Raw genomic sequence first — 16,681 nt, 5'->3', positions numbered from 1 at the left:
TTTCTCAATTCTCCTTCCAGTGTGATTTCTCATTTCTTCCTTCAGTGTGATTTCTCATTCTTACCTCTGGTTTTCTCCCATAATTCCTGATATCACAGAATCTCTTTAAGAATGCCAGCATCCAATGTTCATTTTTAAATTAACTTGTTAAAATGTAATTAATTTGTACTCTTGTAAGCATTGGTTTATGTCTTTAAATCTTTGCATTTTGCACACGACATGGCGGTTCACACGATTTCAACATTCAGAAACGATGATTTTTGCACAGATTGACTTGTATCGATTGGGAGTGTAGTTTTAGACTCACTGTACCATAAAATTCAGTTCCTGGTATGTTTGTGTTTTGTGTCCGTTATGAAGGTGCGACCCGTACAAAAGACGCGGCGGAGCTTCTGTACGCGCGGCAGAAGGTGGTGGTGACGGCGAAGGCCTTCGGCCTGCAGGCCATCGACCTCGTTTACATCGACTACCAGGACGGAGACGGGCTACGCAGGCAGGCCCGAGAGGGAGCGCTGATGGGCTTCACTGGTACGGATATCACACACGCACACACGCACACATACTCACACGCACACGCACACACACACACACTAACACACACGCACACACACACACACGCACACATACACACACACACGCACACATACACACACACACACACACACACACACAACACACACACACACACACACTAAACACACACACACACACACACGACACACACTAAACACACGCACACATACACACACACACACACTACACACACACACTCACACTACACACACACAACACAACGCACGCACACCACACCACACACACACTAAACACACACACACACACACACGCACCACTAACACACACGCACACAACACCACACATACACACACACGACACACACAACACACACATACTCAACACATCACACCACACACACACACACACACACACAACACCACACGCACACAACACACACACACACACACACACACACTACAACCACACACACACACACGCACACACTCACACGCACACATACACGCACACATACACACACAGACACCACTAACACCACACCACACACACACATACACATACACACACACACACACACACACACACACACACACAAACACACACACACACACACAGTAGACTCCCCCAGTTCTGAACCAGCTCTCTTCCCTGCCTGACCACACCTCTTTTGGAGGTTCACCTGCTGTCAGGGCTTTCGCTGTAGAGATTATTTATCTGATATTTTTGCTATTTATTTATTATTTTGTGTATTTTTAGGACACGTTACTTTCTGCTGAAACAGCATTATATCACTGAACATTATTAGTTTAGATTCACACCACACACGCAGTATGGCCACTGTTGATGTTGGGATAACCAAAAACTCACAGTACGCAAGTGAATCAACATCAGTGAGTTATTTTGCTACAATTGTTGAAAAGGTGCTTGTTAGAGGGACCAACTTCTCCAGACGTCTTTTGATCTCAGTGTTTTCTGCAGTTTGAAGAGTCTTTTTTCCCCCCCCTTTTTATCAGTGTGCTGTCGAATATTTGGCACTCTGGATATGCCTTGTTCTGACGTATTTTTTTTTTTGCCACAAAAAAACCGTTAGACAGGACAGGCACAGCAGTGACGTGCCCTAGCGGGAGCGCGTTCCCGGCTGTCTGTGGTACGGGTCTGTCGCCAGGCAACGGGGGCGGAGCCCCGGGGAGCGAGTGGCTGTCCGCGGGAGGCGGGAAACCGCGCCCAGCTGCGCAGCCGCTAATGAATACGTAATTGCTGTCTGAGGAACGCGTAGCGTTAGCCCCACTAACGTATGTACACAGTACCACGTACCCTCCCCCTGCAGCACGCTGCCGCTGCCGCAAAATGCTAAATCGCGCTCTGCTTTTTACTTTTATTTATTTTTTTTTTAGTTCCGTTTTTATCATGTGTCCGTTGTGTGTGATCTGTGGTGTGGGCCTTCCGCTGTTTTGTGATTGGTAAATATGACGACTTTTTCTTTTCTTTTTTTTTTTTGGCCGTGAAATCCGTTCGTTCGGAATTACAGTTGAAAGAAATCGTGCCGTTTGTTTTGTCAGTTGAGTGGGTAATCCACGGGCCGGCTCCTTGTGTTGAGCTCAGACTGTGATCAGTAAGGCATCGTGTTCAACAGAAAGCCGTCTGCGCCAGGTGGAGCTCAGTTTAATGAACCCCCCCCCCCCCGAACGGCAGAGATGGATTTGTGCGTGGCGTGCGCTCTTACCGTGATGGAAGCTGATTCGCCCGTGACCTCATTTGCCACCGTGACACTCCTGACATGGTGGGGAGCATTGGCCGACTTAACGGCCCGTGGCGGTGTGCGGTCTCGTGTGCGTGTGTGAGAGAGTGTGTGCATGTGTGTGTACGTTTGTGTACGTTGGCTAGAAATAGCTGTACAAAATAAGTATTGTACCTTACTGAACCTGTGTTTAGCAGTTGTCTATGACCATGAAATGCACTTTTTGTACATCGCTTTGGATAAAAGCGTCTGCCAAATAAATGTAATGTAGTACGTGCTGGTGTGTGCGTCTGCGTGCATGTGCAGGTGCCGGGGGGGGGGGGGGGAGTCTGTGCTCATACATGTAGTTGAGTTGGAGAGGGGGGAAACTTAACTTTTTCTCATTGCTGAGTGTCATTGCCATGGGGGGGGGGTTGGGGGGGAGGGTGTGGATTGTGCCATAACTAGGGCTGCTTTCTCAGCTCTTCAGGCACAATTAAAAAGACTAATTTATTCGGGAGCAGATCTCGTACCTTTCCGTCTCCTCGCTGGGCGGCGGTGCCCCTGGCGTTCCGCTCGCAGCCGCGATTATCGCTGAATGTGCATCTGCTGGAGCGGCTTCCCAAGCGGGGCGGCAGAGCAGAAGTTTAAAAAAAAAAATTTTTTTTTTTAAAGTAAAAAATAACTCCCTAAGCCCATTTTAAAGTTGCATTGAGAATAACATTATTGACCTAAAGAATTATATAATGGAATGAAGATTAAGTAACACAGATTCAATTATTTACACTAACAGTGATTTAACATGAAGACTTGTACATGCGTTTGTGTCGAGTGCAGCAGCTTTGGATGCTACAGTGTGCAGATGGAGAAGCTCTCGCAGTTCTGCAGTATTCTCTTAAACTGGGGGGGGGGGTGTTGTCTGCTAAGATGGTGCCACATTCGCTATAGCGGAGTTTTTAAAGCTGCCAGCAAATAGGCTTGTGGAGCAAAAAAAAAAAAAAAAAAAGGACAATGAAAAACAGTAATTGTGCGATTCGGTTTTGAAGAGAATCGGCAAAAGGCAGTGGATTAAAAGATTACCCCTGTGGGTTCTGCGCTGTATAATCTTAGTTAGTGGCTATTAGTGCCTCCTGTCTGCTCAGGCAGTAATGTCCTCCATCCACAGGCATTACCTGCACGATTACTGACCCTGGCACAGCTGAAGCCCTTTCTCTGTTACCGTCTGAGCGGCCGAGGAAAGACCAGGTTCATAAAACGGCTTCTAACAAAGGTCATTCGCAAAATACCTGTACGTATGTATGTGTATTTATATATGTGTGTGTGTGTGTGTGTGTGTGTATGTGGTTCACTTTTGTATTTTATTGTAAAATTGCTCTTATTTTAATCGATGGCAGTTTTGCATTTGTTTTTTTCCTAATTTCCAGTGCCAATTATTTTTTGCTGGTGTTTGATTTTCATTTTTTTTATAGTGTGAGGAAGGTAAATGAGGTCTAATTTACAGGGTTTGTGCTTTTTTTCCCCGTGATTTCATTTCATTAATTCCCCGAATATGTGATTGCAGTCAGTCAGTTTGATGAAATACAAGTGGAGCACTTCTTCTATTTGCACAGCACATTGCTGTTCCACTCCATTAACTGCATGCTTAAGTTTTTTTTTTTTTTTTTGGGGGGGAATAAACCAGAAATCAACCAAACATTAGTGCCGCAGATAATTTTTTTATTTTCCTGCACCTTGTTTCTAGGAGACCCTGTCCGTCATTCAACAGTGAGCACTTGGCTGAGTAGAAACAGGCCCAATGAGAGGGCTCTGACAGATGGCGAGCTCTGATTGGCTGGTGGGACGGAAGCAAGTCCAGAACTGAGAGCAGGGGGAGCCAATCGCGGCCGGGGTGGGCGGGGCGGAAACGCCCCGGCCAGTATGCTCGGAGCCCCCCTCCTGGCTAAAAGGAGCCCGCTCCAGAACAGGTGGCGGCGGTGCGGAGGAGGGCATGTTTTGTTGATGCGGGGGTACGAGCCCCCTGCCGTCCCACCTCGGAACAGGCGCGGTAGCCCAGGGACCAGGGCCTCCTCTTTAGGCTGCTGCTCCAACACGACCGGTCCAGAGGGAGGGCGGAGCCAAGGGCCTGAGGGCTGGAAGGGGGGGGGATGTTTACACCAAGTACCCCCCCCCCCACCCGCACACACACACACGCACACGCACACATACACATGCATACACGCATACATGCACACACACACACACCCATGCATACATGCACACACACATACGCACGCACACACACACTCACGCACACACATACACACGCACACACATACGCACACATACACACAAATACACAATCACACACACGCATACACGCGCACACACATACGCACGCACACACAAATACACAATCACACACACACACACATGCATACACGCACACAAATACACAATCACACACTCACATACCCACGCACACACATGCCTCCACGCACACACATACACACCTACACACACACACACGCACGCACACGCACGCACATACACATACACACACACACGCACACACACATACGCACACACACACACACACACACGCGCATACCCTAACTCTGCATTATAGCTTTGCCATTGTACGCCTTTTATAAAATGGCTAATTATTCTTCCTGTATGAGTTTAGCGTTCTTTCTCTACAGTTGGTCGGTACTGTGGATGTTCCCTTCGTTCAGAGTAAGTCTGACACGGTTCCCTGTGAACAGAAAACCTGTCCCGAAGCCTGCATACTTTTTAGATGGTCATCTTTGAGATAAAACCGTGGTAGTTCGGAAAATGTTAAAGCCAAGGTTCATCCAAATCTACACTGCTTCATCCTGGACTGTGATAGTAGTTGATTTTAAGTGATGATTCTTTTTCTGGAACACTATTTGTTTTCTTACTTACTTTTTTTGTGGAAATGAACAAAAATGTTGTTGGAGAGTCACATAAGTTGAACTCTTGCTTGTGTTTGGTAGTTCTAAATGAATGATCTGGACCTGAATGTTTTTTTGGGCACCGACAGATTGCATGGACTCTAGGCATTGTACCCGAAACGGATCAGATAGAGGGCAGACAAATCTGTCAGTAGCCAGCAGTCATCGAGGTTAACTCAGGTGACACTGACAGGTGCGAGCTCCTGATATTTACCTCTGCCTTTAACTCTCTGCTATGAGACCACAGTAAGCCGTGAAGCAGCGGTCTCCTGCTGATGGGTCGTGGGCTGTCATTTTTAAAGTGTGTTTAACCGAAGAGTATTACCGTTTTTAAGTATTACTTTGGTTTTGAATCGCTGATGTCACAATCTGATTCTGATGATACTTTAGGATGCAGAGTATGGGTTTGATAGTGACTTTCTTCTTTTTTGACCTTTTGTGTGACCAGCTGTCACTAGATCAAGACCATAAGTGGCTCATGACTGGCACTGAGAGTATTTTCTAGAATGTGGATTCCTGGTTAACTTTGCATGTGACACTGGATTTCCCTAGTCATTTGATTATTGTTATTATTTTAATCTATAAATTGTGAATGATTCACTGGTATAGATGAGGAATTAATTTGATATTGTGACCGAACCAGTTAACTAAAGAAGTAATTCAAATACAAATATACGCAGGATGGCATTTACAGCATCTATAATCTTAAATATAAAGTATGATTTGTGATTTTATTTTTCTTTGAATTGGCTTGGAGGATTTGAATTGCTTACTGAGATTTATTTTGGAACAGCTCAGGACATGGATGCCAGTGGTTTAACTTTTACTTGAATGTCAATTTAATCAGTTTATCTAGGAAAATAGTTGTGTCTACTGTATACTAACACCATTTGAATTTATTAATTAATTATTTATTCATTTTAACCTTTTATATTAACTTTCCAAAGATTTAGTATGGAGAGCGTTGGATGAATAGACTTGTGACATGTTTCATTATGTTGGAGTCATTTTGCTTAAATGGAATGTACAATACTAAATGATGGGTTGCAGAAATCGTAAAATACTTATATGAAGCACTGCAATATGTCATTTTTTCAGCGCAATCCTAATTGCATTTATCGAAAATTGTTTTCACGGTTAATTTAAACAGCAGACTGAAATTGCTTTGTGATTGCTGTCGCTGATGGAATGGATCGTGCCCCCCCCTCGCCCTCCGCAAGATAAACTTGAAATTGAGATGGAGGCACCGTCTACGTGTCGAGGAAAACGTTCAACCTTTTCTTCTCCCTCTCTCTCTCTTCTTAACCCTTTGAAGAGCAGTTTTTTTGGAATGTTTTTTTTTTTTTTTCCTTTTCAAAATTCTACGTCTGTGTTCTAGAACTCCACTGCTTCCAGTCACCGTAGTGATTGTGACATCAGCATTAGAATGTTCAGTTAAGAACATTCTAATGGCGTATTTGTGATCTTGCTGCTTAAAAGTGTGGTAAACAGCTTTCAGCCTGCCGGACATGTCTGATAATGATCAGCATTTCAATCTGTCTGTGATTTTATCACTATAAATCTAATATCTAAAACTGTTTTTCATTATGAATGTTTCTAGGGACCCCCCGCCCCCCTCCACACACACACACACACACACACATTAGCCTGCAAATCATGGTAGTGTCATCATGACTGCAGCTCACCCTTTCACATCAGTTTCTTCTCTCTCCGTATCTTTCAGCTCAAGGGTTTGAGGGGGTTTTGGCGGGTCGGGGACGCAGAGGAGGTGGGGGGAGGGCAGGGGGGGCAGGGGGGGGGGGGGAGGGGAGGGCAGGGCAGGGGGGGCAGGGGAGGGCAGGGGGGGGTCCGTGCTACGCGGATGGCCGTAATGAAACCAGAATGGAAAACCTGCGCGGGCGGCAGTCTGAGATTGAAGTGTAACTAAGCGTGCAGTAAAGTTTTAGGGTTCAGCAGGGCTGAGGGCCAAAATCAGGATGACACCCATGATTCATTGCGTCCTGCACCCCTGCCGTCTCACCCCGCCCGAATTCTCAGACTCTCGGGGCTCCAGTGGAGAGGGGTGCAGCCGCAGACCCCACCTAGCTGCCCCCCGGGACACGCTCCGCATCGCACACCTTTAAAATCTGAGCTTATAAAAGCACCCCAATAAAAAAAGGAGGGGGTCTTTGAAGGGCCGTTTTCTGCGCTGGCCTGTCCTGCCACAGCGCTACGCAGGCGCATCGATTTTCACGAGGGTGCGTGCTGATTGGAAACGCATTGGTTAAAAATCAAAGGGGAAGCCAATCAGATTTGTCACAGACTGCTCTGACTTCTTGAGCTTCGAGCGGCCGTTTTTTTTTTTTTTTCCCCGACGGTAACTTGAGAGCTTTGCTCCTTCACCATCGTTCACACAGCGGCGAGAAAAGTTCCAAAATCAACTTCCATCCACCGGACCGAACGCTAGAACACACAAGTGTCTCCGCGAACGTATCGCGCAGCTGCAGTAAAACACGACACCGTTCAGCTCGAGATGAAAACATTTTTGTGCGTGATTGTGATGGACAGGATGTGAAATGTCTCCGCTGACACCAGCATTACAGTGCTACCGAATAGAATTACTGATCTGTCCCTTGGCTTAAATTTCACAGCCGCAAAGTCTGGGCTACATGTTTTATATTGTTCTGTTATACTGCTGTGTTAATAATAATGATAATAATAATAATAATTTTCTTTAAAATGTTCTATGAAACTATTTTAAATATTATGTATTAAATTATTAATTTTCTAAACATCTGCTTTTATTGTCATACAAAATTAATTTATGGGACTTCATTTTAATTTTGTTATTTATTTATTTTTTTAATATTTAAAGGAAAACAAGTAATTCACCCCAATCAAGTCAAAGCAGTGCAGGAAGAGTTCTCCCCCAGTCCTGAGCGGGTGGAGTGGGCTCAGCAGCTGATCGCTGCGTTTGAGGAGCACCAGAAGTTGGGAAAGGTACGCTCTTCTCCTTAACCCTTACCTTCTTAAAAACATGTTCCAGGTGTGCCGACCTGCAACTGCATCTGTGTGAGACTCGGGAGTCATTCATCAATCCCTGAACTGGAACACTGAGGCATTCGCCTCACCGAAGAGAGGGATGATGTTCCCGTCCGAGCAAACGGCAGTCTGATGCTGTGAGGATTTTGTAGATGGGGTGGGTTGGGTTGGGTGGGGTGGGGGGGGGGGAGCAAATTAAGTGTAGAATATTATTGTTCCTAATTTAGTGCATCATTGAGTCTTGTGTTTTCTTCTCTGTGGGCTATTGCCGTGGAGACGGTGTGCTGGTAATGCACAAGCTGCTCACACCTTGCAGCCAGTAATTCTTAGGCTAAGAATAGCCTGGAGGAAGTTCTGTGTGGTGGCCCTGGACCTGCCGTTACTGTAGTTCATTATCTGAAAGGTTAAAGCCTGTCTATTTGCTCCCGCCGGAGTCGTGTCGTCTTCCCTGCTTTGGTTTTGTTTTTCTCCCTTTTTAAATGTTTTGTTCAGCTTTTCTCAGTAGCTTGTGAAAAGTTTTGGTCAGGCTTATTGTTTACAAGGAAGATCCTGGTCATTTTTGGCAGAGCTTCTGTAGTATATTCTATAATTTATTTCACATGTACAGCAGAATGCAAGCATTCTCTTTGTTGTGAGAAGTGTGCAGTCTTTTAGCTTTTGTACTATAAACAGTCCATTCAGTGCCAAGTATTTTCACCAAAAATTGTTGACTTGACACTTTTTGCACAGTAAACGGTGCAGTCATAGTAACTAGATTGAATATTAGTCATTAAAACGGTCCTTGTTTAATAAGTGGAGCATTATTTATTCAATAATCTAGATGAAATTATTCCACCTCCTGAGCTGGAACTTCGTATCTGTCTGCATTAAATCTTTATTTGCAAAATCTATGGTTCTGTCGGACCTAGCCCTGGAACTTTTCTGCACGTACATCTGAAGCGGAGCATTTAGTGACCCGGTTGTGATTGTGTGTGTTTGTGTATGTATGTGTGTGTGTATAAAGATGAGTGGCTGTGTGTGTGTGTGTGTGTGTAAAGATGAGTGGCTGTTTTGCTCACGCTGTGTTTGTGTGGTTTGTGTATGTTTTGCTCACACCGTGTTTGTGTAGTTTGTATTTTTTGCTCACGCCGTGTTTGTGTAGTTTGTGTATGTTTCGCTCACACTGTTTCTGTTTCTGTTCCTGTTCAGGGAGCGTTCACCTTCCGCGGCAGCATGATTGACATGCCCTCTCTGAAGCAGGCCCAGAACATTGTTGCCATGGCCGCCGTCGTTGCCGGGCAGTGAGCCTCAGTGGTCCCGCCCGGCGTGCCTCAGCCCCGCCCTGTTTCCACACCTCCTTGGGGCCCCGCCCTGTTTCCACACCTCCTTGGGGCCCCGCCCTGTTTCCACACCTCCTTGGGGCCCCGCCCTGTTTCCACACCTCCTCGGGGCCCCGCCCTGTTTCCACACCTCCTCGGGGCCCCGCCCTGTTTCCACACCTCCTCAGGATCCCGCCCACTGCAGGAGACGGGCCTTCTCTAAAGGAGCTAAAAATCCGCCTTGTCTTGCTGTTGATTCAAAATGGTTAATTTGTCCTGATTTAGTCCCCGCTTAATATGACAAATGTTTTGTATTGAACTGCATTTTATTTTGACAGCTGATTGGGGAGTGGAAGGGGGAGGGGAGGGGGCAGTGATGCGTTTTTTGATGTCAGTCTGAGGCTTGACCATCTTCTCTGGAAGTTCCTTTGAGTGCGTAACTCCCCTGCTCTGACTGTTAGTGTGCAGATGTGAAGTTGTGCTTGCACTCTTAAGCACTGCTTGAGTGTGCGTGTGTGTGAGTGTGAGAGTGTGTGTCTGTGTTTGTGTGTCTGTGTGTGTGTGTGTGTGTGTGTGTGCGCGTGTGTGTGGGAGAGTGTGTATGCTTGTGTGTGTGTGTAGCTATGCGTGTGTGTGTCTGTGTTTGTGTGTCTGAATGTGTGTGTGTGGGAGTGTGTGTGTGTGTGTCTATGCATGTGTGTCTGTGTGTGTGTGAGAGAGAGAGAGAGTGTGTGTGTGTGTATGTGTGTCTATGCATGTGTGTCTGTGTGTATGTGAGAGAGAGAGAGTGTGTGTGTGTGTGTCTATGCGTGTCTATGCGTGTGTGTGTGTGTGTGTGTGTGTGCCTGTGCATGGCGTGTTTCCCGTCTCTCCCAGGTCAGGGGGAGATGCTTGCCAGGCTGTGGGGATCAGGGCACTCAGTGAAAGGGTAAACAAACAGAGCAGCACGCCGTCATTTTACCATTCAGCCCCCGTCTCTCCCTCCCACAAAATGGCAGAAGGGTTTGCCCAGTCCCCTCCTCACCCCCGCAGATCAAAGTTCTCCTCGTCAAAGAACTTCAATGCCTTTCCTTAAACTAACAATCTGAGACTTTGTTTCAGCCTCTTGCCTAAATGGCGAGGCTTTGTGTGCGGACTGTGGGGCTCTGTCCTCGGTGAAGAGGGAGAGAGAATGGCGGTAAACTGGGCACCAGCCCTCGAGCTGACCCACGCTGTACCGCGCTAGCCGCGCGCTAACACACACACGCGCACACACACGCGCGGCAGGAGAGGCTGTTTGGGCCGTCTCTCTATGTAAATATAAACCACTTTCAAAAGGATTTTGTTTTGTTTTGGTCCAGTCTCTGCCTTGTCGCCTTTTGGAACCCAACCACCCACCCCCACCCCCCACTCAACCCCCCCTCATCGGGCATCGGGTCTGCTGGTTTCACTTACTGCGAAAAGCTGAGACAAAAGCGGTGATTGTGAGCCGTGAATATTTCAGCTGTACGTCTTTCATCGTCAAAATGGGTAATGTACTTTAAATAAAACTCAATATCCCTGTGTGACATTCAACTTGAACCTCTCAGTCAGGACATTTTTTTATTTTTTTATGTTTGTCTTTACAATGTCCCCATTATTTTAAATGTTGTCCCACAACATGGGAAATGATTCTTTGTTTGCCTCTTTGTTGTCAATCCCGGAGAGAGGAAAAAAAAACATAATAATATTTGGGGGAGAGGTTAGTTGAATGAATAGTTAATAGAGGAGTTGGTGACTATGGTAATGAAAGCCGTTGTATTGAGTTCGACTCGGTGTCACGTGATCAGTCTGTCTGTGTGAAGCGTTCAGCTCCGTGGTCTCTGCCTGGCGATAGCCAGACAGAAAGATATAACCCACCGCTGTGCCCAGCCAAAGGCCGGACAATAAGTTGGTTCCTTGGCAGTCGGCCACACATTTCATTTATGTTTTCTATTCTTTCCTCTCGCTCTCATTTATTTTTAATTTTCTGATGTTCTAATAGCGCGTTGTTTCGCCCCTGTCCCTGTTTCGACCCACTGACTAGCTGCTTTGTGCGTCAGTGTTCATTCTTGTAAGCAGACTACAGTACAATAAATGAAGTGCGGGTGAATACAGTACGATAAATTGAGTGCAAGTTGGGTCTTAAGTGTGGGCGTGTAAGCGGCAGTAGCGGGTGAGTTCAGCCACAAGTGTAGCAAGTACGTCAGGAGGGCGCGTGCTGTCGGTCCTCCGTCACCTTGCTCTGTAAATAACGCGGAACAGGTGTCCGTTAAGTAGACTAAGCGCAATTCAGGCGGCGGCCTTGCAAACACTTCCTCTCAGGGGGTCTGTCTGTGGCCCTGCGATTCACCAGAGAGTCCCACGGAGTCCGTATACTCCCAACGGTCGATCTATAGCTTGAAACAAATATTATTTACTTGAGCGGGGACTGGAACATATATATTTTTTCTTTCTTTCCCGACGTGTAGTGTGCTTTAGCGTTATATCATAAAGTATCGTTCCGCAGTGCTTAGCGTAACATTTAAATTCTGAACTCCCCGAAAACAAAGCACTGGAACTGCCTTTCACTGTTCTTATGGCCTCTCTTATTAAGTCGTTTCGTATGACGTGAAGATAATGCGCGGTGCGTCTAAGAAATAATCTTTCCTGCTTTAGGATACTGCTCGAAACGAAGCGCCTTGACTGGATTAAAATTCAACCGTGAATTTAGTTGATTCGGCTTGGCTGTCATGTCTGTGTGTAATATATCACTGGGATGCAATGTGGTCCGTCTAATTCTGTGTAATTTTACATGACATTTCTATTACGTTTCCATCTTGACATAATCGTCTCAGCCCGCACGACAGATTTATTTAAATACATTTTACTAGTAGTCCCAGAGAGAGTAAATTACAATTAACACGATTATAACCTCGCGGAAAAAAACTTAACGGGATTCAATTAAGCGAGGAACACAATTTTCTTATTCGCGGTCTCGAGATGGTTTTAATAAATTATCAGGTACAATTCAGGGGAGAAAACGTGTATGCAAAACACTGTCAGAGGAAAATTAAAATGAAACGTTTTGCATAATTTTTTCATTAATCTCAATAGGACCCGCGTGGTAAAGATGGTTTTATTCCCCTAATTTCCCGCCTGGGGGTTCTCCAAATAATGTCTTCATTGTTTTACTAGTGCGCTAATGACAATATGTGACAACCTCATTTTAACAAAGGATTATTCCTCTGCTATAAAACGTATCGTTTAAATTATAAGCGAGGGATATTCGGACCCATGGTGATGTGTAAGATATAGATATATAGGCTAGTAACTGTCATGAAATTGGAGCGTGGCGCATTTGCAGCATCTAATGAAAAAAACCCCAGATATTTTAGGTGTTATATATGCCCCTCAGTTATGTTTTTAGAATTGTGTTTTGCACTGCGTGCCAGTGCGTTTGGGATATTTTAACTGTATAACCATGACTGCAGATTTGAGTTTTGGAATATAAATAATGTGTCGGCTTTGACGGTCACCTAACAGGTAGCCATACGTTTCTATGACGAATGAATTAGGCTACGCGAAGTCTATTGCCGTAAAATAAGATTGCATACACAGGTCCCGGTTTTTCTACAGATTTCGGCCTGTGAATATTATTTAATGTCGTTGTGAACATAATCGTTGCCAAAAGGTGATCCATTTGGCTTCTTTACTTTCTAAGAAACAAATGATAAGCCAGTATTACGGTCGATAACCTTTTCTCTCCTATAGGCCTAGTTCGTATTATCGACTAACTTAATGTTGATTGTGTTGGAGTCCGACTTGATAAAATTTCATCAAGGACCGCATTAAATACTGTTCCTCTTAAGTATGCTTTTTGTGTCAGTAAGTTTCCATACAAAATTAACTAGGCTACCGTGTCCTAAATAGGGATTTAGAATGGAAATTCTTTAAATAGTATATAATGTATTTCCTCCATCTTCAAAAGGGAAGGGAATGCAATAATTTCTCCCGGGAAGTCATTTGATAACTAGGAAGTTCTTGTACACATTCAGTGGTCCAGTGAGCCTAAAATCACGGTGTGATCGTGTCTGGATTATGTGAGCGTCTTCATACCGCAGATTTTTAGGCCTACATACCCTATTTTTCGTGTACCTACTGCACAGGCAAGCGCTGTTTTCGGTATTCATAGTTTTAAAAGAATTGTCCTTAAAAAAATTTTAAGTATGCCTGTCTGACCAAGAACACGAGAACACATTTTATCAATAAATGTAGCTATTGTTAATACTGTTTTGGGTCCTAACTGCCTTACAAATGGCTCCGTTAAACGTCTATTTAAAAAAAAAAACCGTTAATCCGTTTGGACACACTGTCAATCCAAGTCACTATTTTTCTTTGCATATCGATGTCAACTTCTTGGGCGTGGAGACCAGTAAATTACGTCCACCGATACGCCCATAAAACGTCCCTTTTCATTTCAAGTCTAGCTCGTGAACTAGACTTCCATAGTCTATTTTCAATTCAATATCCCCCTCAGCCCCTGCAATTCATTTTTTGTCCCCTGTAGAGGAAATGGTCTTTATCCCAAAAACCATGCTGAAACATATAATACAAGACATGTTCAATAAAATAACATAGGCTAAATGATATTTTAAAAATATTTTCACTGCAACATGTGACAAGACACTACGTCGAAGATGTCATATTTAAACGTTTTTTTTTTCTTCAGGAGGTAAAAAGTTAGAAATTATAACCGTATCCATATATCATTTGCAAAATATTTTGGTAACAAGGTAGTACATTCAATGTATTTAATTTGACAACTCTGTCAATATTTGAATCCATTGAACGTATATTTAAATAGGATATTTGCATTTAAAATATAATGTTAAGTTCTTATGTCTGTTTAAAATTGCGCCTCTGAAATGTACAATGGAACATTGGCGCGCGCAGTAAATAAAGAGTTAACGGTTTTATCGAAAACTCGTGAAAGTTGTCAGGCTGAGTGTCATTTCCCGCGCAAGTAAAGTGATCCTTGTGTTTGGACGGCTGTGTGTTTTGAGTGAAAGATAATTCCTCCTCAATGGAGTGCGTCTTGTGAAGTGTCCCGGATTGGGACGACGCTTTTCTGCGCCACGGATAGTCTGAACTGACCCCCCCCCCCCCCTCTTAAATGCTGACAGATCAAAGGCTGGCCCGTCTCCCCGCGGACCGCACTAAAACCCTGCCTCTTTGTCTGCGTTGCTAGGTTTCTAGTAAACGAAGAGTGACGGTTAGGGGCGTGTTAATCAGGCTCGTTACAGTGTGACGAAGTCTCCGCAACTTTTCATTTTTACTGTTTTTGACCCCGTGCACCTGCAGTTATATTGCATGTCTGATCTGAGATCCTTATATAAACCCCCAATAACTTTAGGGGGGCGGACTTTTTGTTTATTTAGCTGCGCTGTTCTCTGATCTGGGCCGTTCCGACTTCACCTGTTAATGTCCACTGTTGACGTGTTATGTGACATTTCCACTGAAATGGATTTGTTGTGAAAATTGCGCTGTGTGTCTCTTGTAAAGGCTCGCCTTTATAAAATGAAGTACACGAGTTTTAAACAAACAAAAAAAAATCCACAAAAGGAATCGCTTAATGCAAATTTGTATAATAGGCTACATGATGTTGTATTATTAAATATTGAATGAAGAGTGTTGTTCTAAGTGTGTTACCTTGCTGTCAGCACTACCGGTACATTTCCCTGTTATTTCATCTGAAATTTAATTTATGTGGAATAAGGTACGTCATGAATAAAGAAATGTTACAAAGATGGTCAATATTCGTGCATCCTTGTTAATTTAGGCTGCGTCTAATGATCTTTATCACATCAGTAACATTTTCCAGATAATAGCCTATACTGTCGCCCATATGCCGTTTAATTAGCGATAAAGACCTGCGTTTGAGAGTAATTCTGAAAAATCATGTTCATAAATAGAATTTTATGAAGGGCGTGCCCTTAATTAGTGTCCCGATTTGTCCAAATTGCTGGCGTTCGTGATGCTTGTCTTTCTTTTTCTTTCATTCTTTTCATTTTGCCAATGAGCTGTTGTTACTTAAAAATCTTCATTTTAATATTTGTAATCGTTTCTTTGTAATAAGATGTTTTCAATTGTTAAATTATTGATTGGAAGTCTCAAAATAAAATGTTCAAATGAAAATTACCGGAACGTACGCACATTGTCAATGACTTGCTTCACAGACGATTCTTCCCGGATATTGTTTTGGGAAAATCGTTGCCTCGACTTTTTAAGCTTTATTTGGGGGTTCTGTAGGTACTTCATTAACTTCAGTTAAAACTTTAAAGTTAATTGGCCTATGCAAAACCACAATAATTCATAATTATTAATAAATGGTTATTTTATGCGCAATGTTAAACTTAAATATTATGCCCATTTAAAAAAGAAATATTTATGTAACCCTTCAAACTATTTTGATTTTAATTTGGAGGCGTCTGGTCTTTGTGATACGTAATATCTTTAGATATGTTTTTTTAGACAATTCGTTTTGTAGTCTTGCCAAAAAACGACTTTATTCAGCTCCAGTATTATTCTGATTAGCAATTTAACGTGCCTTAATCCTAAATTTGCTTTCTGCGGAGCAGTAAAAGCTATAACAGTGAATTTTATGTGGATTAAGATTGAACCACGTAATTGCCCATTATCAATATTCACGTTAGAAGCGAATTAAAACAATAGCGAGTCTTTTGATGTACGCGATAAAATAAATGCATTATTGAATAAGAGGCGGCTTGCTGCGCGAGCTCCCGATTCCGCGCAGCTTCCATCGCCTCTCCTACGGGCGTTCTAATAGTCCCCGAACAGCGCAGGCGCCTTCAGTTCAAAAGTTTACCGGCGGATGCTGTCAAAACCAGGAGAAAGGAGGACGGAGGCTTATAAACCCCCTCCTTTTATTGCAGCCAGGTTGTTAGAGATTATTACAGCGTCGCCCGCCAAGAGCAATGCGCGAGCTGTATCCAGACAAAACAGGCCACTGCAATCGATTTACACGACTTCCCGAGACAGGCGCAACAGACGCGCGGCCGATCTCCATCGGAAATAATGAGCGCGAAGGTTTTGACTCCTCGGCAGAAAGATGCACGGATTTGGCCTATCCGTTTAAGCGCTCCAACGTGGATAGCTACACA

The 16,681-nt window shown here is 44.1% G+C and overlaps 1 protein-coding gene across 1 annotated transcript in view; it reads left to right on the top strand.

The window, feature by feature from the left end:
* clybl (citrate lyase beta like) overlaps positions 1-15,698 on the top strand; it is a 72,904-nt gene extending 57,206 nt beyond the window's left edge. The window contains exons 9-12 of the mRNA XM_064311250.1: positions 361-528; positions 8,057-8,181; positions 9,412-9,585; positions 9,702-15,698. Of these exons, the coding sequence (XP_064167320.1) occupies positions 361-528; positions 8,057-8,181; positions 9,412-9,507 (389 nt within the window). The 3' untranslated portion in view covers positions 9,508-9,585; positions 9,702-15,698. The remainder of the gene's footprint in view (positions 1-360; positions 529-8,056; positions 8,182-9,411; positions 9,586-9,701) is intronic.
* The last annotated feature ends 983 nt before the right edge of the window (positions 15,699-16,681 follow it).

Source organism: Anguilla rostrata, chromosome 15, assembly GCF_018555375.3.
Source record: "Anguilla rostrata isolate EN2019 chromosome 15, ASM1855537v3, whole genome shotgun sequence".
Lineage (NCBI taxonomy): Eukaryota > Metazoa > Chordata > Actinopteri > Anguilliformes > Anguillidae > Anguilla > Anguilla rostrata.
Note: the sequence above shows the minus strand (reverse complement) of the source record. Positions and strands in the feature narration are given on the sequence as shown.